The sequence below is a fragment of the Alosa alosa genome, chromosome 24, assembly GCF_017589495.1.
Source record: "Alosa alosa isolate M-15738 ecotype Scorff River chromosome 24, AALO_Geno_1.1, whole genome shotgun sequence".
Lineage (NCBI taxonomy): Eukaryota > Metazoa > Chordata > Actinopteri > Clupeiformes > Clupeidae > Alosa > Alosa alosa.
In genome coordinates this window covers 22,181,223-22,203,975 of record NC_063212.1, presented here as the reverse complement: position 1 = coordinate 22,203,975, position 22,753 = coordinate 22,181,223, and the positions used below count along the sequence as shown (strand labels likewise).

Genomic DNA, 22,753 nt, shown 5'->3' with positions numbered 1-22,753 from the left:
TTTTTGTCTTTGAAAGCAGATTTTCATGAAACTTTGTACATGACTCTATTTTTCATTTCCGGTGCCTAACGTTTATTTCTTTACTGTGTGTGGGCAATTGCATTTTAACAGAAGTAAGTGTCTTATAAGTTTTGTAATCAGAGATGACCTGATGTCTTTTGAGTATATTGACTTCATACCTGTAGCTCAACTACAAACTTGTTTTACTTTATACATTTTGGTGCTTTAGTGAAAGGGTCGAGTCAACATTATCACATATTTAACCACAAATGGTTTTATTATGAGGACTTGTGATCAAACGTATACTTTTATTCTCTTCAATTTACTATTCCAACACCTAATACTGATATTACAAGGCATACGTGGACATTTATCATTGGTTATCAACAGTTTTCAAAGTAAAGATGATGATAATGAGCCAACTTTTTTGAGCAATGTTGCTGGGCATCCACATTACCAGTCCCATGGGTTCTGATTGGATGATAAAAAATTGCCTACTCATGAATTTGCATACTGAAGTTCTTTACAAAAATGGTGGTCAATATCAATGGGTGTATGCCAGAACCATAATATTTTAGAAATATTGTCCAGCAACATTGCTCAAAAAGTCACCTTGTGTATCATTAGCTAGAGATATTTTACTTATCTAATGTTAAAGAACATAATTATGTTCAGAAATGTTTGGGAAAGCTGGGAGACGTTCAGCATGTGGAAAAAAAACGATCGCAGTCTCTTCTGTTTGCTTTTCCTTCTTTGTCTTTTCTCTTTTTTTATTCACGATGTAAATTATATTTCTTTTGCCATGTTCTTCTTTTACTTGTTTCCTTTTCTATTGATATTTGTATTACTTTTTTTCTACAAGATTTGCTGATCATTGTGAACACGAGTGTCAAAGCCTTTGTTCGCCGCATTATTTGGAAATGAGCAATCTGGGGTGACTGTAGTCTGCTGTTGGAGTCAAATAAAGCCAATCAAACCTTTTCCTCATTCTCTTTGCTACATGGTTTCTTCACATTCTTATTACAGACCAGTGATATTGCAGTTTAATCAAGTTCAGTAAACTCAAGTACTCTAAGGCTGAATATCCTTATAGATAGATAGATAGATAGGTAGATAGATAGATACTTTATTGATCCCCAGGGGAAATTCAAGATGCAACCCTGTGTATGCCTATATAGGGGGAGGAGGCTGTAGGATAGGAGACAGAGCGAGACAGACACACACACTCTCTCTCTCTCTCCCTCTCTCTCACTCACACTCACTCACGTACTCTTGACGGCTGCGCGTTCTAGAAGAGGGTATCCTCGGCTTGCGTCTCCGTCCGGCACACTGTCATACTGCTGTATCGCGGCTAAGAGAACTGTCACTGCTGTTGCCCAAAAGACAGTAGCAATGGCAACGGAACTTTTCGAAAAACAGAAGACCATAGATCTCAGGAAGAAGCACATAGGGTAAGCAAGCTGTTCACACCGTCTGTGTAAAGCAAATATAAAGTTATTTAGGCTACTAAAGGCTAACTTTAGGCTATTTAGGCAGAGGTAAGGCAATGTCACATGCTGCAGAGAAGCCACGGAATCCAGGTCAAGAGATAGGCTATCTTACCAAAATAACCCAGCGTAGCTAAACACAAGTAAACACGGGAAACTAAGTTGAACTTGAACTGTGTATGGGTATTCACACGCACACGAGCGCCAGCAGCAACAGATGGGATCAGCTGTATCGGGGAAAGCAACTTACGTCCGAGGATGAAGTTGCGAATAACTCACTCCGACAAAAGGAGTTATTTAAACAATGTAAACAGCAGATGTGCAGATAAAACTTGACCCCATTACTTAATTGTGTAGTGAAGAATATACACATTGTTTAATATGTTCATTATATTTTAAGATTTCTGTGAAACTTTAATGGGTCAATTGGATTTCCTGGAAAAAGTAAAGAATAATCTCTCATGTCATCTTTCTCCGTCTTGTCACAGGCCGTCCTGTAAGGTATTTTTTAGTCATGACCCTATAAAAATTGTACGTGCCCGGGGTCAGTACATGTATAACGAAAAGGACGAGAAATACCTGGATTGCATCAACAATGTGGCGCACGGTAAGCTCCGTTCTCTCAGGATAAACCACACACACACACACACACACACACTTCTCTCCCCTCTGATCTGACAGTCTACCCTGATCCAATTTATCTTACGAAGTCTAACAGCCATTAAGATTATTGCTGATTATGGCTATATATCTTTGAATTCCACGTGCATTTTAGGAATTCAAGGTGTGGAGAGGCAAGTTGCTCAATCTGCCCTGTAGGCTAACTAGAATAGAGCAGACATTATTGTATAGACATACCTTTCTATCTGTTTTTGTGTGAAAAGGTGTGTAACAGTGTGTGTGTGTGTGTGTGTGTGTGTGTGTGTGAGAGCGAGAGAGAGAGAGAATAGGATGCATAGGCCTATAACCACATTTTATTTCTGTATGTCTATGTGCGAGCATGTGCGTGCATGCGTGTGTGTGCGTGCATGCGTGTGTGTGTGTGGGTGTGTGTGTGTGTGTGTGTGTACTGTATGCGTGTGTGTGCTCCCCCTGCCTGCCTCTAACTGCTCTCTTCTCCATGCTCCTGCAGTGGGTCATAGCCACCCAGCGGTGGTGAGTGCGGGGTTCAAGCAGATGGAGCTACTCAACACCAACTCGCGCTTCCTACACGACAACCTGGTGCAGTACGCCCAGAGGCTGCAGGCCACACTGCCCGACAAGCTCTCCGTCTGCTACTTCGTCAACTCAGGGTAGGCCACCTGACTGACCAGGGTCATTCACACCTTCAATAAAGGCACACAGGCACACTTATGCAAAGGGGGAAGTTGTTTTATATAAGTAAGTATATATATATATATATATATATATATATTATATATACTCTTTTGACCAAATTTGTCTCTGCATTTAATTTATCACAATCCGTGACACAGTGAACACACAGTGAGGTGAAGCACACACTAATCCCGACTAATCAGTGAGCTGCCTGCTACAGCAGCGCTCGGGGAGCATTGAGGGGTTAGGTGCCTTGCTCAAGGGGCACTTCAGCCGCTTCCTACTGGTCAGGGTTCGAACCGGCAACCCTCCGGTTTTGGGCTTGTCTCATTATTCAGCCCTCAGACCCTAAAAAGCAATTTAGTCAACATGGAACATGCACGCTTTTAAGGGTGGGAGTCGGGGGCGAAACTTCTTGGGGTTGTCCCAGACTTTCACCCTATTCTGCAGGGTATACTGTAGGCCGCCTTACCAGGGCCATGCTCTCTTTTGAGTATACAAAATGAGGGTGGAAGGTGAAGGTTGAAGCTTTCTGGGCTTGTCTCATGAGTCGCACACACAGTCTTGCACCCTGAGGCTTCATCCACACAAGAACGAAATGTTTTGAAAGCGATTTTTTTCCCTTTGCACATTCAGAACATAGTGTCTAGAAAGTACATATGCCTCTGACCTGACAGTCTACCCTGATCCAACTCATCTGTAGTCATAGACGAAGTCTAACAGCCATTAAGATGAATTCCACATGCATTTTAGGAATTCAAGGCGTGGAGAAGCAAGTTGCTCAATCTGCCCTGTGGGCTAACTAGAATAGAGCAGGCATTATTGTATATACATACCTATCTATCTGTTTTTGTGTGAAAAGGTGTGTAACAATGTGTGTGTGTGTATGTGTGTGTGTGTGTGTGTGTGTGTGTGTGTTTGTGTGTGTGTGTGTGTGTGTGTGTGTGTGTGCGTGTTCAAATGTTTTGAAAGCGATTTTTTTCCTTTGCACATTCAGAACATAGTGTCTAGAAAGTACATATGCCTGGCCAGTAGTCTGGAATCGTGTCTTTAAAAAGAAAAGGTCTGTACAACATAGACACTTCTTGCCAAACCCAGTTCTTTAGGATCATGACAGTGTGATTTACAGTATGGTCTCTCTTTAGTGTTTGGATTATGTAGCAGTGAAAGAATATCATCCAGTCTCCCTATTTGCGACTCAGGAGCCGTAGTAGAAAACCGTTTAGGACACTCAAGTGGATTCAGAGTGGACATGTAATTTATTTAATCCGCCGAAGAAAATAAACGTGTGTTTAAGTTGTCCCCGGGCAGAAGCACATGGACAGACTCAGAGCAGACTGGCTGACCTTCTGGGACAGAGCTAGGGAATCCATCCTGTGCTCCTGTGGGAGCGTGTCTGCTGATAGAACACACTGAATGTCCATTAGCAGGAAAAGAATGTGGAGGCCAAAAAGATAGATAGAAATACTTCCCCAGCTGTGTTGTAGGCCTAGTGAATGAAATCATAGGATTATGCATCAGACTAGACCACCCTGGTTGAAGAGAGTGTGGTGTGGTGTGGTGGTTAGGGAGAGACAGATTAGGGCTAATCATATGTCATTATATGAACTAGGAACACGGGGAGGCTTCTTATTTATTCCCCCTAGCGTGATGTCTGGTCTGGTGAGTTTGAGAGAGGAGAGCCACAAACACACACACACACACACACACACACACACACACACACACAGCTCCTAGCAAACAGCCTCACACGGGACGCACACGGGAGCTGTCTAGCCACGGCACGGTTCTCAGAGCCAGAGCCAGGGATAAAGCCAGCCAATGCGCAGCCCGTGAGCTACTCACACCCTCAGCATCTGGCGTTCAGCCAGCTCCCAGCTGCGGCATCTGGAACGTAAACATGTGCAGAACATAGTGTACACCACAGAAAGACACAACCACACACACACACACACACACACACACACACACACACACACACACACACACACACACACACACACACTCACGCGCGCGCGCACGGTGCGGCAGGCGGGATGGACAGCACGTGAGAGCAAACTCAAACGTGTGTCAACCAACAAGGAAGTCGTTCAGACTGGCGGCGCGGCTTTGTGAGTTGCGGCTTGCTCAGCGTGCACTAGGGGAGAGTGTGGGGGAGAGAGCAGCCGCTGACTTGACACAGGGCTGGCCAGAAGTGGGTCAGTATCGGAAAGCAATCCCAAGTCACACTCACTGTACAGGTGACTGTCGGATCTGCAGCGTCAAGGTCAGATGGCAAGTCAAACAAAAGCAAAGGTCTGACAAATCATGAGACTTTAACAGAGACTCAAGCTAAGCCTCTCTGTTTGCACACACAATCAGTGATTTATGAGCACTCTCTGGACGATATCAATTCTGCTTTTATCTAGTTCTAGTTCCGTTAAATTACAAGTCAGTTCAGAGAATTTGAACAATCCGTATTCAGTCCCTGTGAGAGTGAAGTGAGCAGTGTGTGTGTGTGTGTGTGTGTGTGTGTGTTTGAGTGTGTGTCTGTGAACAGAAAGTGAGCGGTGTGTGTGTGTGTGTGTGTGCGTAGGGAGTGAAGGGTTGCAGGGGTCAGAAGGTCACGATGAGGAGGATTAAGGGAGCTTAACCCCTCTCTCCTCCCTTACTCCTGCAGGTCAGAGGCCAATGACCTGGCCTTGCGTCTGGCCAGGCAGTATACAGGACACAAGGACATCATCACGCTGGACAAGTAAGGCAGCACGGCTTCTCTCTCTCTCTCTCTCTCTCTTTCTCTCTCTCTCAAATCAAATGGTGCTTTATTGGCATGAATGATAAAGTTAATATTGGTATAAAGACACAAGAAATAACTTTCTCTCTCTCTCTCTCTCTCTCGTCATCTATCTATCACTCCTCTCTGTCTGTCTCTATATGTTCCATTTCATATATATATATATATATATATATAATATTCACTATACTCAATGTCATTCTAAATGGCCTTGCTTCTTACTGTCAGTTTGATTTTCATGTTCTGTCTTTCTCTCCACCTCCATGCTCTTTCTCTCACACACTCCCTCTTTCTCACTCTCATTCTCTCTCTCTCTCTCTCTGTGTCATCTTATCTCAGCAACAGCACACAAACATTAACCAGCTTCAGATGAGCAGGTTGCACATTAACTCAAACCTGTGTGTCAGCCAATGTTGTCCCCTGCAGTAAATTTGACTTCATGCTGAACAAGAACAGATAAACATTCTCACATTTGATCTAATTCGTGTTTGGACAGACACGGCTGCATAATGTCTGAGGCTCAACTGCTTCATTGACTGAAGAAAAATGTTTTGCTCCAACAGTCATAACCTGTTAGAAATGAACCGCTCATGTCTTCTGAATAGCCTCTTGTTAAATAATGGCTCCTGAACTGTCACTGTTTCTGTCACATGTCTGTATTTATCTTTATTAATCTATCTTATTTTTGTGAGCGGACTGAAGTTGTTTTGCAGATAAAGTGCAACAAGTGTGAAAGAAAATGAACTCTTTGTCATGGGGTTAAGCAAGCTGTTGTTATCCTTTTGCATGGCAGCACAAACAAAGCCATGATTCTGTGGCACTCCGTAAGTTATTCTGTCTGCTGACGTTCTTGGCCATTGTTCTGTGCCGTCCTTGCAGTGCGTACCACGGTCACGTGTCGTCCCTGATTGAGATCAGCCCTTACAAGTACAAGCAGCTGGCAGACAAGGAGCAGAACCCTCACGTGCATGTGGTGAGTACTTGGCTGAGGAACCTTAACCCCTTCAGCAGGGAGGGGATTCTTGTTTTGTTTGTGTTTTGCATTCTAGAATTATAGCTTGCAAGAATAGAATCAAGATTGATGGCTTTTTAAAAGCAGCCATTATGACATCATCAAACGGAACATTCTAATTGTGACATTCTAAAAGCATTATGACATTGGTCTCTCAGGCAGGGCCGGGCCTGCCCACTGGAGACAGATTGGGTGCGGTGCATGTGTGTGTGTGGCTGAAGTTGCTGAGCTGGGTGAATAAAACAGCGCTTTGGCTCTGTCTGATCACATGTTGCTATTTAATGTTCGTGCCAAGACAGCAGCTTTCTGTCTCGGTGGGGACAGAAGACTCCTTGGCAGCTTATTTTGTGGGCTGTGTATGCATGTGTAAGTGTGTAGTCCTATGTTGTTCTGTGTCAGTCAGCCATGCACACATGCAGCCACACACTCATCTCGGCCTCTTTCTTTCTTTCTTTCTTTCTCATACACTCACACAGACAAATGCACATACGCACGCACAAGTATACACTCTCTCTCACACACACACCACACCCTCACACACACACACACACACACACACACACACACACACACACACACACACACACACACACACACACACACACCCTCCTGTGTGTCCTGTCTGCCTCGTCGTGAAGAAGGAGTCTGTGATCCTGTGCTATTGTGTTACAAGGTGATAGATGAACTCTGCCCGCTGTCCCCTCAGGGCATCCATTATTCATGTGCACCCTGGCACCCCTCCTTCCTTTCAACTACTCCTCAGGTGTATGTGTGTTCTGGACTTAAGTCAGTCCAGTTTGCTGTCAGCTTACAAAATCTCACCGAAGAGCCGACTAAGCGAACTGCTTATCGTGCTTAAGGCACAGCAGAGGAGATTGTGTGTGTGTGTGTGTGTGTGACATTTTACTTGCCAGGTCACGTGCAGCCTGCTCAGGTGAAGAACAGAGAACCCATATTTTAAATTATTTGTAAAAGATACTGTAGGGAACAGCACAAAGACTGCTGAAGGCAGACCGGTGAGGGACGCTGCTGTGCAGGACGCTGCTGTGCAGGACTCTGCTTGTACACTCTGTCAAAACTTGTTTCCATATGCAACTTATGATGTTATGACTTTTTTTAAGGCTCTTCCTTTATGAATATTATTTATCACTCAGCTTAATTCAATTTTTTTTCACCTGAGCCTCTCTCTTTGTCACTCTCTCTTGTAATCCTTCTCAGTTGGCATAAATGTTTTATGTTTTCATGATGTAACGGTATGGGAGACTAGACTACACAGTGTTTTAATGAACCACTTTCTCTCCATTACTTTCTTTCTTCCTTTCTTCTTTCCTTCCTTTTTTCTTTCTTTCTTTCTTTCTTTCTTTCTTTCTGCCCGTCTTCTCTCTGTCTAGGCTCTGAGTCCAGATGTGTATCGGGGGAAGTACAGAGAAGATCACTCAGATCCAGCCACTGCATACGCAGATAACGTCAAAGACATCATTGACAAAGCCCACGGCAATGGACACAAGGTATCAACTCACAGCCTCTCTGTGTCCCTTTAAGACTGATACTGTACCAATCACCCCACCTACCCCCACCCCACCAATGACCGCTTTGACCTCTGTGTGGATTTCCTTCTGTGCGTGAGTGTGTCGGTGTGTGTGTCCGTATGTCTGTGTGTGTGTGTGTGTATGTGTGTAAAGTTGTTACTTGTCTTGTAGTCTGACAGGAGAAGCCAGATACACACCTCAGGCTGGAGCCTCTTGTTGGTCGCGAATTTGGTTTTGTGATGTTTGTGCCTTCGTTTCAGTATTTTTCCATCTCAAATGCTTCATTGTTCATGTGGATATGGGTTTGAATCATATATGAACTTTTCAAGGACTACTGTCACATACTTTGTTTTAATATAAATTGGGAACAGTTGGCCTGAGTGTTTCAATACCTCATTCAACATTTAACAGACAGTAGAAATATGAAACCATGTGTTTCGTAACATACATCTAATAGACACAAATAGGTCCAAATCAGGTCTCTGTTGCACTGATGTAAAACTGCAAATAAGGGAGTTGTACATACAATAACAAGAAAAGACTTATGATTCTCCTTATCCATATCCATATTGGACAAAAGAGCGCAGTCTGTTTGTTGCCAGTCTCTAAATTCAAGACTTCTGGATTCTTACAGGATTGAGTGCTCTGGTAGTAACTACTCTCTTTCTCTCACCTTTTCCCTTTTATCTCCCTCCCATCTCTCTCTCCTCTCTCTCTCTTCTCGCTGTTTTTTGAAACCCCCTCCCCCATCCTTCTCTCAGGTCACAGGTGCAACTCCAACTCTGGCAACAGATAAGATAACGTCTTACTGATTTGCAGAGATTTGATTGGAGGAGCTGTGCTTGCTCCGCCTCTGGAATTAACCCTCTGTTCCAGGGGCATCATCAGCCAACTGACCCGGAAGTTAAAATAAATATGACTTCCTGATGCTGAGGCAACGGAGAGGTGATTTCCTGAAGTCCAAAGATGAGAATGGAAGACAATGGTTCTAGAACTGACCGAATGTAAATTATCAAATCTTTTGAAACATGTTACAGTGACATTGCACATATTTGTAAGCATTTCACAGCTCTGTATGTGTTGATATTTGTCTCATACAAGTCTGTCTGTCCATCTATAAGTCTTTAAGTGTATATCTGTCTCTCATCTCTCGCTGTGATGTTCCTCAGCTTTACTCCAAGTTATAAGCAGCCCTTGGAGCTTTCTGCAGGTGTGCTGTCTCTGCGGGTGGCATTACTGTGTAACACGGCTCCCCTCCCCTCCCCTCCCCTTCCCTTCCCTTGTGTGTGTGAGACGCCGCCCTCTTCAGGCAGCGTGGTGTTTAGGAGGTCTCACATCACGTGCTCTTCTCTTGTGTAGATCGCTGCTTTTATCGCCGAGTCCCTCCAGAGCTGCGGAGGACAGGTCATTCCCCCTGCCGGCTACTTCCAGAAAGTGGCACAGTATGTACCCTCCCCTCTGTCCTCTATTTCACGCCCTATAGACATGAACTACGACAAACTATCTTGCTCCGCCATGTATAATCTTTGGCTGATATGCGTGTATGTGAATGCCTTCAATCACTCTCAGCATTTTCATCACTGATTTACCACCACAGATTTACATGGCTTTATATGAGCCTGTGTTAGCATACAATAAAACCCTGCTACACCGGTTTGCAATGTAGGCTACATTATGAGGAGTGGCTGTTCTGACTGTATGCTGTACATTAGTGAAACTTATTGTTAGGAATCTGAACGTTCGCACTGTGACTGATAACTTTTAGTTTGTGCAGTGCAATGCATGTTAGAACTAATGTGTTTGTAGAAAGCTGTACACCACCTTTGCCTTAACCCTTAAGGGTCATTCACACCAAGAACGATAACTATAACCATAACGATAAAAGCGTTCACGCTGAACAACGATAAACAAAGTCTCTCCTTGTGTTAATGAATGTGACGGTTAAAATTCGATGGGTTCTGATTGGCTATTAGCTTATTATCTTAAAATCGCTCTGAAAGTGATCCCCAACGATATTGTTCTTCATGTCGTTATCGTTATAGTTTATGTGTGAACGCCGTAATTCATATTAACGAGAACGATATTTATTTATAGTTATCGTTATCGTTCTTGGTGTGAATGGGCCTTTAAGCTGGGAATGTTGGAAATGTTCTAAAGAATATCTGGGTTCATAGAGTTCAACATGGAATTTTAGAACTTTACATTGTTTCGGAACAGAATCTTCTGTTAGAATGTTTAAAACCTGCTGAAGGGTTAATTAATACATTCGATAGAATCAGAGAGCAGATTGTAGATTAGCAGTATATATATATGATTTAAGTCTGTTTGTCTGTATTAGTTATAATGCATGTTTCCCATATCTGAAAACTCTGACTACCGGTCACTGAAATCATTTATGTGATTCTAGTTTGTTTTTGTTTTCCCCTAAAATGAGGCTTGCTGCTGAAATCGTTCTCTCTAAGACGTTTTGCCGGTAGAACAATGTGTGTTTCTATAACTATGAAACAGTATATGCACTATGCTAGCTAGATTGTACAGTATGTACTGGCCTCACTAATTTTAGCTCATTAGTTATCCAGCAAGTTAAACATTAGGCTATACACAAGTTATTGAGCCGTTTCCGCTCTACATCCTGAACTTTTTCCGTCGAATGCAATCCACTTCCGTTCTGGCGGGCTGGGTTTGTTTTGCTAGCTTGCTCCGTTGTGCCGACGAAGCACTGATATCGCTGTGACAAAGAGGATATAACCATTAGCTGCTACAACATGAAGAAAAGTGGTTCGGGAACGACGTGTGCTGTAGTTGGTTGTAAAAACTCGAGAAAGCACCTGAACGAGTGGTTAGATAGAGAGTGCTACGACCACAAACCAGCTACGAAGAGGCAATGTCCATGCGCTCCATTGTTCACATTTTTTCGCAAGCCTGATAGCGACTTGGAATCAAGGACCTGGCTGAAGGCATTGAATGTAAAGAAACCACCACGCAACATTTTTATTTGTTCCCATCACTTTGTGGACAAAAAAACCAACCAAGGATAATCCTTTCCCAGAGTTGTGGTTGGGATACAATCGCACTACCCAGCCAAAGAGGCGTCAACTCACCCAGCGGACAACTGCCTCCCCCCAGATAAAGAAACGCAGACTTGAATCTGAGGGTAAGTTCAGCAACTTTAGCTATGAAGCTGAAAATACTGTTAATTATGAAGAACATTGCTACCGGTATTTTGCTAAGGCAGTTGATTGATTTGGAGATGGGACAAATAATGCACACGATACATCATTAATTGTGTGTAATATGTGTGCGTGCATGTCTTTTACATCATAAATACAATGCAAGGTGGCAGGCTGTTGTGATGATGATTGTGTGTGTGTGCGTGTGAGTGCAATGTTGTAGTACAAATTTTGTCATTGTGATTATTAGAGAGAGGACTATGTCTGCATTAATTTGGCTCCATCCATGTTTTCTGGTCCCCTTATTAGATGCTCCTGAAACCTGTCAGCCTGCCTGTGAGGCCGAGCCTGCTACACCAAAATTTCAAGATGCCCAGACCCAATGGGAGGATCCGTCACATGTTGACCACACGTACTGTTCAACAACACCGTCCGTTAAAGTAGACAAGGCCACACAGTGCGAGGCAGAAATGGGTCCTACTGTGACTAGCACCACGGTCATTGATGATGCTAGGTCCCGGCTGTATACAGGAGTGCGTATGGTTCAATTTTTTCACCCTAGTGACGGTGTTGTTGCCTTTCAGTAAGCCATCAATTACCCTTCCTGTTGTTGACCAAATCCTAATGACCTTGATTAAGTTAAAACTAAACCTAATATTAGGAGATATTGCTCACCGCTTCAATGTGTCTACATCCATGGCATGCATTGTGATTAGTCACTGGATTGACGTGATGGGTGAACAGTTCAAAGTCCTGATCCCATGGCTTCCAAGAGAGACCATTCGTGCCACCATGCCCTTGTCGTTTCAGAGGAACTACCCTCGAACCACCTGCATCATCGACTGTGCCGAAAGTGCAATGCAGAGAGCCACAAACCATGACTCAAGGAGTGACACTTTCAGCCAATACAAATCATGCAACACTGTGAAATATCTCGTCGCTGTGGCCCCTAATGGGCTTATCATGTTTATATCTGACGCCTATGCTGGCAGAAGCAGCGATAAGTTTATCACCATGGACAGTGGGTTTCTAGACTATCTGAGGGCTGGTGATGAGGTCATGGCGGACCGTGGGTTCACCATTCGAGACTTGCTTGATGAGAGAAGGGTCAGTTTGAACATCCCTGCATTCACCTACAGGCGCAATCAGTTGACAAATGAGGAGACGACACGCACCAGGAAGTAGCCAATGTCCGCATACACGTGGAAAGAGCAATCCAGAGACTGAAGGTCTTTAAGATTTTATCCCAGACCGTTCCCATCAGCATGGCACCGAAACTGGACAACATCTTAACCATCTGTGCTGGCCTAGTTAACCTGAAGAGTCCACTGATTAGAATGCCTCGTGAGGTTTAGAATCTTGCCTTATGTCCCAGTCTACCAACACCCAGCCATGTTGTTCATTAAATACAGATAAACACAATAAATACTGCATGCATTGTATTTTTTTTATATTATATATGAATATTTTTATAGTGATGTAATTGTGTGGGCTTTTGTATTTTACTTTTTAAATACCTGTTAGAATTAAACATATGATCTTTGTTGTTGAAGCCATTTCTTTAGTTTCCTCAAAACAATGAATTAATCCAGTGTTATTTATGTACAGTATGAGCTTACTATGAATGATAAACTGTGTTAACAGAAATTGTAGCCCTCTAAGGAACATAAGGCCTATCATTCATGATCGTAGTTCAGTGCAATAATGAAATGAAATTACACCAAACTTTATTTTACTCAAACAGTACAGGCACATTGATATATTGCACAGCACAAAGAGATCATGTAAATTGTGCATTATGTAAATAACGGACATCTGTTGGCTCCTGTGGGCATGACCTAAATAAGGCAGTTTTATGCTGCGATATTTACTGCAGAACTGTAACCTTCCCTCAACAAAATCATCAACAATTTTCGGGAGCATGTGGGCAAAGTAGAATGTGCGCAGCCTTATGATATGGCCCTGGACAAATTCTTGGTCGTAGGGTACTTCGATTTCTAGGTGCTCAGTTTTGTTCCAGATCACCAACTTGGAGTGCTGAAGCCCTGTGCAGTGCATCCCAATTTGTACCTGCATGTAGTAGCCTTTTGGACCATTGCAGGCAATATGGTAATCTACCCTATCTCCGTTTGCCACAGTTGTGATTTCGCAGTTCTTTGTTGCCAAAAATTCTGCTAGTGACTTGTTTCCCATCACAGGTGATTTGATCTCCAACAGAATGTCTTTGTTTATCACTCCATCGGGAGATGCTGCAAGCCACGGTTCCTTTTCGCACACCACTAAGCCTTTGGTTTCAATGCTGTTGCCCAGAGTTTCCAAATAGTCCCTTGCAAGTTCCTCCCCTCCGGCTCCTTGGCCGGGTTTGCGGCATTGCCACGGAAGGATGGGTGTAAGTGTTCTGACAAAAACTTGTCAGGTGCGTGGTTGGAGCCGAATGGGCACCTTTCTAGCCGTGCTGCTGTGTGATCGACTCTCCAAGATCATGCCAGACCTGTTCTTTGCTCTGTGCTTTTGTAACCTTCTCAATCTCCTCAAGCTGGGCTGTGGACATGTTAATGTATTCATCATAGAAAGTTCTACATTTTACACAAGTCAGTGGTGTGTGGTGCTCATCATGGGTTAGGAGATGGAGGCGTGGACATGGTGTTGGCTCGGTGATGGAGGAGGTATTAGCATTAAAGCAGAGCTGCAGGAGGCTACTCCCCAGGGCAATTGAAAAGTTCTGCCATTGGTGAGGCAAGTCGCGTTCTTCCTCCACTCTTCATGATTCCTAAAGAGTGTCACCTTCTGTGCCGGTTCTGGAGTGGTAGAGGATGGCTGTGAAGTTGGTGGCGGCTGGTAGAGATCCTTCCTGTTGTGTCGTTTTGAAGCGCACATACTTCATCTTCCTCTGACCAGCATTTCTTTTTAGACCCAGCATTCCACTGGTTCTGTCTGTCTGTGCAGGCAAGCCCGGTTTTCCCCTGTCTCACAGCATTTTCTACCTAGAGAGATATAGTAAAAACAGTGCATAGATATTGTAATGAGTTCACTGCAAACATGTCATATGATATAATATATTGCACACATAGCCTACAATGAATATACAGAACATTGGGTTTGCAGAAATGCACTTTATGAAGAAAATGCATTATTATCATCATCATGGCACAAAACACACTTTGCACTCTAGCCAAGTAGCCTATGATGTAGTTCGGATACCAACAATAAACAAGACAAGGCCTAGGCTACAATGGTCAAATAATCTAGTTACCTTCCACAGGATCGCAGCTGAGTGGGAACAAGATCTCCCTGGTCCAGCAACACACGTACATCCCGCAGTTTTGACTTCTCCAGCTTCAGTTACCAGCACCCAAGCATTATGCCACGCATTGTTCAAACACTGGCTAGGCTCTACATTTGCTTTCAGATAAACAAAACGATCATGTTTGTATGACATGACAACCGACTTTGTTGCTGTGCAGGTATTGATATGCCTCGGAGGCTTTCAGATTGTCCATTGCTTTTCCATCTATTGCTAAGGATTGCACGAAGTAGGAGCAAATCTTGCTGTACGTTATGCTGGGCCACGTCGTCATGTTATCCTCCCAGTTCTGAATTCGGGTGGGGGAGAATAACGCCATCTCCAGTCAAAGTGGTAGAACCGTGATCCCAAGCTAGCATGGAAATCGCTGTGTTTACACCGGCAGACGCTGCGCAAACCACTTCCGGCGGAAATGAAATTTGGTAGCGTTATGGCGGCACCCGGGGTTTCGCGCGTGAACTTGTGTATAGGATACAAAGAACGTCGATGCAGCTCGATCCTTTGTTCAGTTTCTCCCATTCCTTTATTAATTTTGTAAAAACTGTAACACAGAAATACATTTCTTTCAGCTCATTTATGCCTTTTTAGGAATATACATTTATGAATATAAATCACATAGAATATGACTGACTGCAACCGTAAATAACACACTTCATCGCTACCACGTTTCAACCATGCTAGCCGCCATTACGATATAAGAAACCATATCAATGAACTAAAATGGCTTATATTGCATGTCACACAGTTACCTAACACACATGTAGCAAACGAAATAATACTTACAGGCATTGCCCTCATAGGGAACCAAATTATAATTAAAGCCGATTTATTGCTGTAAACTGGTAGCTGAATATTCACGAGACACTAAAACATCCGCAACTCGTGACTTCTTTTCTGTGCGTGGAGAGAACAGGAAGTAGGCGGAACACATTTCTGCATACCGGGAAAATGACCATTTCGCCCAGTAGATGGCACTCTAACACAACAATTGCTGAGAAACATAGAAAACAGTAAGATTGACGTTTATGTCTGCTAAGATCATGACACAGTATGTGCATTTGTGTCTCTGTGTGTGTGAGAGAGTTTGTCGGTGGTGTGCATGTGTGGAGTAATATGTACAGTATGTGTGTGGGTGTGTGAGCTTGTCAGTGGTGAGTGTGTGTTTGAGAGAGTGATAGATAGAGAGAGAGAGAGAGAGATTGTCAGTGCTGTGTTTGTATGTGCATGTGTGTATGTGTACATCGTGGATGTATCTGTGGGTAGCACTGCACTCTTGTGCCCGCTAGGCACGTGCGGAAGGCCGGGGGTATCTTCATTGCTGACGAGGTGCAGGTGGGCTTCGGGCGCGTGGGCACTCACTTCTGGGCCTTCCAGCTGCAGGGCGATGACTTTGTGCCCGACATCGTCACCATGGGCAAGCCCATTGGCAACGGGCACCCCATGTCCTGCGTAGTCACCACCAGAGAGGTGGCCGAGGGCTTCACTAGCTCAGGGATGGAGTACTTCAACACGGTGAGTCCATAAATGAAGGCTACACAATGGCCATGTTCACATGCAGGGTTTTTTTAACCTGACTCTCGCCAGATGAATTTCGTTCCGCCTAGCTCCACTCATCCATCTGGGATCGATCCATTGGAGTGGTGCTTCAGAAGGCTGGGCCTTATTAAAAAATCCTTGCATAAGATTGGATAAGCCACTTGTCCGTCATGTATTAACGTGCTACTTCAACCACTCACATCGAAGCCAACCCGTGACGCTGAGAACAGTCTCACAGTCGCTTCTACGCTACGTCACATCTATGAAACTTCCGCCCTGCGTCCTGATTGGCTTTACCATACAATCTCGTGCTGAAATCCCTCTCAACGAAAGCGATCCCAGATGGATGTGAGTGGAGCTAGGCGGAACGAAGTTTATCTGGCGAGAGTCAGGTTGGGGTTTTTTCTTAGTCGGATTAAAATCATTCCCATTGAAGACATTGGATCAGCTGTTTACATGTCATTATAATTTAATCCAATCAGGTGTTATATGCAGGGATCCTTTAATTGAAATAGCCATGTGACATGCACACATTCATAGTGTCTCGCCACCGGATTCTGTGATTGGATAGTGAACTTACATTTCTGATTGGCTGGCCAAACCTGAGATTCACCATTGGCTATTCAACAAGGAAGCATCAAATCTATCTCAAAAGTATCTGTAGCTTTGTAGGAATGATTTGTACTTGCAACAAAGATTTGTAACTGCAGAATAGATTTGTAATTGAAAGACATAGTAACTGTGGAACGATTTGTACCTGTAGAATTCATTTGTAAGTGAAGGACATATGGGTAATACCAAAGTCCTTTTAGGCAAGTCCCTCCACTCGGCGGCCATATACCAACGTTTTATGGGCACTCATCGCGTGCGCAAGGCTTCACGACACCAATCTTGCTCCAGCGGCGAGATCACAACACATGATTGGCACGATGTCTTCACAACACACCATATGATTGGCTCAATGTATTCACATCACACCACATGATTGGCTCAATGTATTCACATGTCGATGTTTTGCAGAGGAAGGGGTGGGATATGTGTAGACAACGGCCATATTGGCTTGACAAACTAGCCCTATGCATTTCTATGGACTATTTTTTGAGTGCTGTCTCCACATTAGAAAGTCTCTGGTAATACTGACAATGGTTTGTGTAAATCCTATGTACAGTCACAAATCAGTTTTATAGTTACAAATCATGACACATACACATACAATAAAATCTATCTTGTAGCGCTACACTCTACAATACAATCTATCTTGTAGCGCTACGCTCTACAATACAATCTATCTTGTAGCGCTCTAAGTGATGGAGTAGGAGTAACCTATGTAGGGCCTACATAGGACACCTCTGGTCATTCACAGTGACGTTACACTAACGCCATGGCTCTGTCTCACCCTGCCTGCCCAGTTCGGGGGCAACCCAGTGTCCTGTGCTATCGGGATGGCGGTACTGGACGTGATCGAGCAGGAGAATCTCCAGTCCAACGCGCTGGATGTGGGCACCTACCTCACTGAGCTGCTGGAGCAGCAGAAGGGCAAACATCCGCTGGTCGGAGACATACGGTGAGCCGGGATGACACTTAGAATGCACACGATACACAAACACGCATGCACACACTCACACACACGTGCACACACACACTCTCTCTGACACACACACAACCACACGCACGCACTCACTCACACACACACACACACACTCTCTCACACACACACACACACACACACACAGAAGGAGCTGCAGAAGGACAAACACTCATTACATACAGCCTGGGCAACGTTTAAAATACACACGATACACACAGACCACAGTCTTTACTTAGGTACAGAGATGGTACAGAGGGTGCATTCTGCTTTGGATTGTTGGCTCAGACATGAAAAGTTCACATTTCACACATTTTTCACACACACACTCAGAGATGAAAGGTCATGTGGATTGTCCTATGACCCTGTGGTGTTCCTGCAGGGGTCGTGGCCTGTTTGTTGGGGTGGAGCTTGTCAAAGATAGGGCAAAGAGGACCCCCGCCACAGCTGAAGCACAAGATGTCATCTACAGGTCAGTGTGTGTGTGTGTGTGTGCTTTTCTTCTTCATTCACATGTGGGTTCACAGGGTTCAAACATCTTCAACTCTTATTTGACTGGTACTGATAGACTTACACCTGCATTTATTTCAATAAAAGATGGAAACAGTAAAAGAACAAAAACAAAGGAAAAAAGCACTTAACAAATTATTTTATAAGCAATAGCATTTTGATTAGCGTACAAAACACCTCCATAGACAGACACTGAGTAATGGGCCTGGTGTGTGTGGATTATTTTATAAGTAATAGCATTTTGATTAGCGTACAAAACACCTCCATAGACAGACACTGAGTAATGGGCCTGGTGTGTGTGGATTATTTTATAAGCAATAGCATTTTGATTAGCGTACAAAACACCTCCATAGACAGACACTGAGTAATGGGCCTGGTGTGTGTGGATTATTTTATAAGCAATAGCATTTTGATTAGCGTACAAAACACCTCCATAGACAGACACTGAGTAATGGGCCTGGTGTGTGTGGATGCATCATGGATGCATCGTTTGACACACACCTTATGATGATATACAAGGCAACGTTTTTACCCAATGGTGCTGGGCAGTGTTCCAGAGAATTGTTGTTCTGGCAAAACATTCCCATTGATATTGGGTACCATGTTCCCCCCCTGAAGAACTTAAATCATAAGTAGGCAATTTTTTGTGATCGTCCAATCAGAACACATGGAACCAGATTTGTGGTTGTGTTGTCCCAACATATTGTCCCTTGTAGCATCACCTTTTTGATTTTTGGACTTTGACGCCTTTTGTAACAGGATAGTGAAGATCAGGAAATGAATGGGAGAGATGAGGTGTGTGTTCGGGAAATGTTCGTATTTGAACCTGGGTCCCTGTGGGCACTAGACCCAAATATATGTATGGGATATCGATGCTACGGCCACCGCCACCGCCACCTTTAACTGACCTTTGACCTTGATGTGTGTTTGCACAGGCTGAAGGAGCAGCGGATTCTCCTGAGTGCTGACGGTCCACACCGGAATGTTCTGAAGTTCAAACCGCCCATGTGCTTCTCCAAAGAGGACGCGGAGCTTGCCGTGGAGAAGATCGACCAGATCCTCACAGGTCAGAGCAACGCTCCTGTAACATTCACACAATCTAGCTGCAAACCTCCCACAACATCCCCGCAACCTTCCCATAACCTACACATAACCTTCCCATAACCTACCCAAAACCTTCCCATAACCTACCCATAACCACTCTGTAACCTTTGTACAGTCTGCCCACAACCTGGTCTGCTGGCTCTCACATAGATCTACTTTACATACACCAGAAATACACAAAGTATGCATATACTGTATCCTATATACATTTGTGTGTTTGCGTGTGGATGGGTGCATGTTCATATTCAACCACTTGACCTTTTGTATTGTCAGCAACCTACCCTACCTGTTGCATTACTGTGGCATGCAGGGTGCACTGTGAGAAAGAGAGAGAGAGAGAGAGAGAGAGAGAGAGAGAGAGGCTCCTGTCTGTCAGACTTATGGCAGTCAAGTTCATCCGAGTGCATATCCAAAGTCACCGGGGTCATGTGAGGTTTTGAGACTGATGTTGTTTTGTGTTTGTTTTGCAGAGCTTGAAACGGTGCTGGGGATGGGTCTGTCCAGCACAGCTGTGTCTGAGAACGGGAGCAGTAAGAGGAAGGTGAGCAGGGGTAGGGGTGGACAGCTGGGGAAGGGTTGAGCTCTCTCAGCCCACTCAAATGCTGACCAGTCACATACTTACTTCATCATGGAACAACATGCGTCTTTTATGTAAATATATATATATATATATATATATATATATATATATGTACACACACATATGTGTGTGTGTGTGTGTGTGTGTGTGTTTGCCGAACAGACACACATTTACTCATCAGGTAAAAGAGAGAAGTACGGAACTAGAAGAAAGTAGAACCGCTGCTGGGTTCTGCAGTAGCGCATAGTCAAGAAGTTTCATTTACACGTCTCACAATTGCAGTTTTGTTTCAATCTTTTTGAGTTAATCGCTGCTCTTTGGACCTTGGCAGGTTTCCAGCGAGGAGAATGGACACCACGCACACGCAAACGGGAAAGGCCACTACAGTCAGCCCCCCACAGCCAAGTCCAGTAAGAGGATAAGAACATGAGGAGGAGGAAGAGGAGGAAGAAGATGAGGATGAGGGGATGCCTGACTAATTTCAGTGCTGTTCAGGGGTGTGTTGTTTCCAAAGAGTGTTGTTGTGCAGAGACTGCGATAACAAAGAGACAGAAGGAAGAGTTTATAATTACATTGCACAGTGCTTTCGAGGGAAACACACTTCAGTTCAACGCACAAGAAAGTGTGTCAGAGAAGCCAGTGTGTTTGCGTTGATAGGACATAATTCCAGCCAATTTTTATGTTGATGTTGCTATTATTATCATTCACTTCCATGTTTTAGTGGAGAGATGAGGTGCCTGAATTATGAAACAAAAATGAAATGTATTCCATTATCCCATTGCTTTATTCTTTATGATTTTATTTTAACATTTCTCTGTCTTTTATCGTCTCAACATGCTATAATAGTTTTCTCTTTAATTGTGGTTTGCCCGGAAATCCCCCCCATCCCCTAACACAAGGTGCATAACGAGTCATACGCCTTAAGCGCTCGGTCATCACAGCTTCACAAGGTGCATATCAATCACCATATTTTATCTGTCATCTGCACACATAAGACCCATCACAACATTCAGCCACAGAAACTCCAGGACGTGTTGAAAAGACGTTATCGAGGGGTCTGTTAGGGCTGAACCCAGATCAGCCACTTGCTTCCTCTGCTGCCCTCCTAGAGTGGCTAAGACATTACGAACCGTGGAACCTGGAAACCCCAGGCAGGAGAGGCTGAGGTGGAGGCAGGTAACAGGTGTTATATGAGAAGTGTGTGTGTATGTGTGTGTGTGGGTGTATGTAGGGGAGAGAAGGCTGCTTGAAAATGCATGTGTTACTATGCAGCTAATACCATGTATACAGTTTCCAATGCTGACCTTAATGGTCAGTGTGTCTAACGGCCTTTTCTTGCTTTTTATCCCTGTTCAATATCACAGTAAATCCTGCCTGTCAAGAACAAAATAAACCTGAGAGATTTGATGTTTGGTCCCTTTTTATGCAGGCTATGAAGCACACTGAGAAATGTTAGTCAAAAAGACCCTCCCTCGCCAGCAAGAAATTTTTCTATGACCCTCCAAAGTCATTGAGAAAAAACGCATGACCCTCCCCAGTCCCAACAATTTAGGCTATTGATGCCTTCTGTAGGCTACTGGGTCAATTTGGGAGCTTGCATGCTACGACTCCTTCCTTGAAATGCTTTGAAAAGGCTGTCGTTTGCACAATTTCACAATAATCACCGCGGACCTAAAACAAACCTGTCAACTTTTTCGGGGTTTATCGCATATTTTAACTTTTTTTCCTCGCTGTCTTAGGAGGAGCTGCAGGGCCGTCGCAAGGGGGTCCGAGGCTCTGTGCGAACTTGACAGATGCATGAACTTACGTGCATGAAATCATGCGATAGCTTACTTTACACATACCCAAGGCTACCGTCGGTGCATTTTAATAGTAGCCTAGTCTAATAAGCTACACCAGCTTGTCTGTAAGAGGGGAAATTGTATAGCCTATAACATTAGCTGAGTCACATATTTGGCCATATGGTGTTTATCATAGGCTACATCACGAAACCAAATAGTGTAACAAAGGCGAACACTTTAACAGGGGAAATTAATTGTGCATGAATCATTGTGCTGAACGGTATTTGTCAATGAGCAGAAAAACACACGACATTCAAACTGTTGATAAGATGTGCACTATGGAAACTGGTCTGTAGGCTACCATTGGACAAATTTCAAATTTCGGGAAGCTTTCGTTCAATCTTTTTAAGTGCAGTAGGCCCCTATCTGCCCCCTTTGGAATTATATCTCGAGCCTAAGGTCCAGTGCGTTATGTCCTGGGATTCGGACGTGCTCAAAAAGAAAAGAAAAAAACACTTTTTTTTATAGACGGTCAGGAGGAGCAATATGAGCCGTGTCATTCAGACACAACCCTCTTGTTGCTTTGATATCTTTTTCGTTGTCGTTTGAACGTCAGCAAGCAGGCATGTTGAGGTTGCAATTTAAGTGAAATTTCTACAGTAGGCCTACAACATGCAACATGCTTGTTAGGCTGGGCTACTGTCAATGTACTTGTACAGGTAAATGTTCAACAATTGCTGGTGTACAGGCTATAATCAATTAGCTAAATCATTTGTCTAGCTGTTTAAAAAAATGGGTGCTACATTCAAACGCAAAAGGTGCTTTGATATCTTTTTCGTTTGAACGTCGGCAAGCAGGCATGCTGCGGTTGCAATGAATGAGGATAATTGGTTTTATCTGCGGATTTATTTTTGCATTATTTTGAATATGACTAGCTCCAGTCTCAACAGCACGTCTACTTTTTCCACACGCATCTAAGTTCTAACACACATATCCCCTCTCGCTTCTCTCCATCTCCGACGCGACGATGCTTTTTTAAAGGAGCTTCACCATTTTACAACAATT

The 22,753-nt window shown here is 43.8% G+C and overlaps 1 protein-coding gene across 1 annotated transcript; it reads left to right on the top strand.

The window, feature by feature from the left end:
• Positions 1-1,222: 1,222 nt before the first annotated feature.
• Positions 1,223-21,314, top strand: etnppl (ethanolamine-phosphate phospho-lyase). Its single transcript, XM_048235870.1, has 13 exons — positions 1,223-1,451; positions 1,976-2,094; positions 2,620-2,779; positions 5,464-5,538; positions 6,457-6,550; positions 7,981-8,097; positions 9,478-9,560; positions 15,879-16,104; positions 17,538-17,692; positions 18,096-18,185; positions 19,159-19,289; positions 19,798-19,868; positions 20,239-21,314. Exons 1-13 carry the CDS (start codon positions 1,393-1,395, stop codon positions 20,335-20,337), a joined length of 1,479 nt encoding a protein of 492 aa, XP_048091827.1. The 5' UTR covers positions 1,223-1,392; the 3' UTR covers positions 20,338-21,314.
• The last annotated feature ends 1,439 nt before the right edge of the window (positions 21,315-22,753 follow it).

Excerpts from the sequence above, each read along its gene's own strand:
- etnppl (XM_048235870.1), top strand. The coding sequence starts at position 1,393 with ATGGCAACGGAACTTTTCGAAAAACAGAAGACCATAGATCTCAGGAAG. Across the intron at positions 6,551-7,980 it reads AGAACCCTCACGTGCATGTG|GCTCTGAGTCCAGATGTGTA; the intron begins GTGAGTACTTGG and ends CTCTCTGTCTAG. Across the intron at positions 19,290-19,797 it reads GATCGACCAGATCCTCACAG|AGCTTGAAACGGTGCTGGGG; the intron begins GTCAGAGCAACG and ends TTTGTTTTGCAG.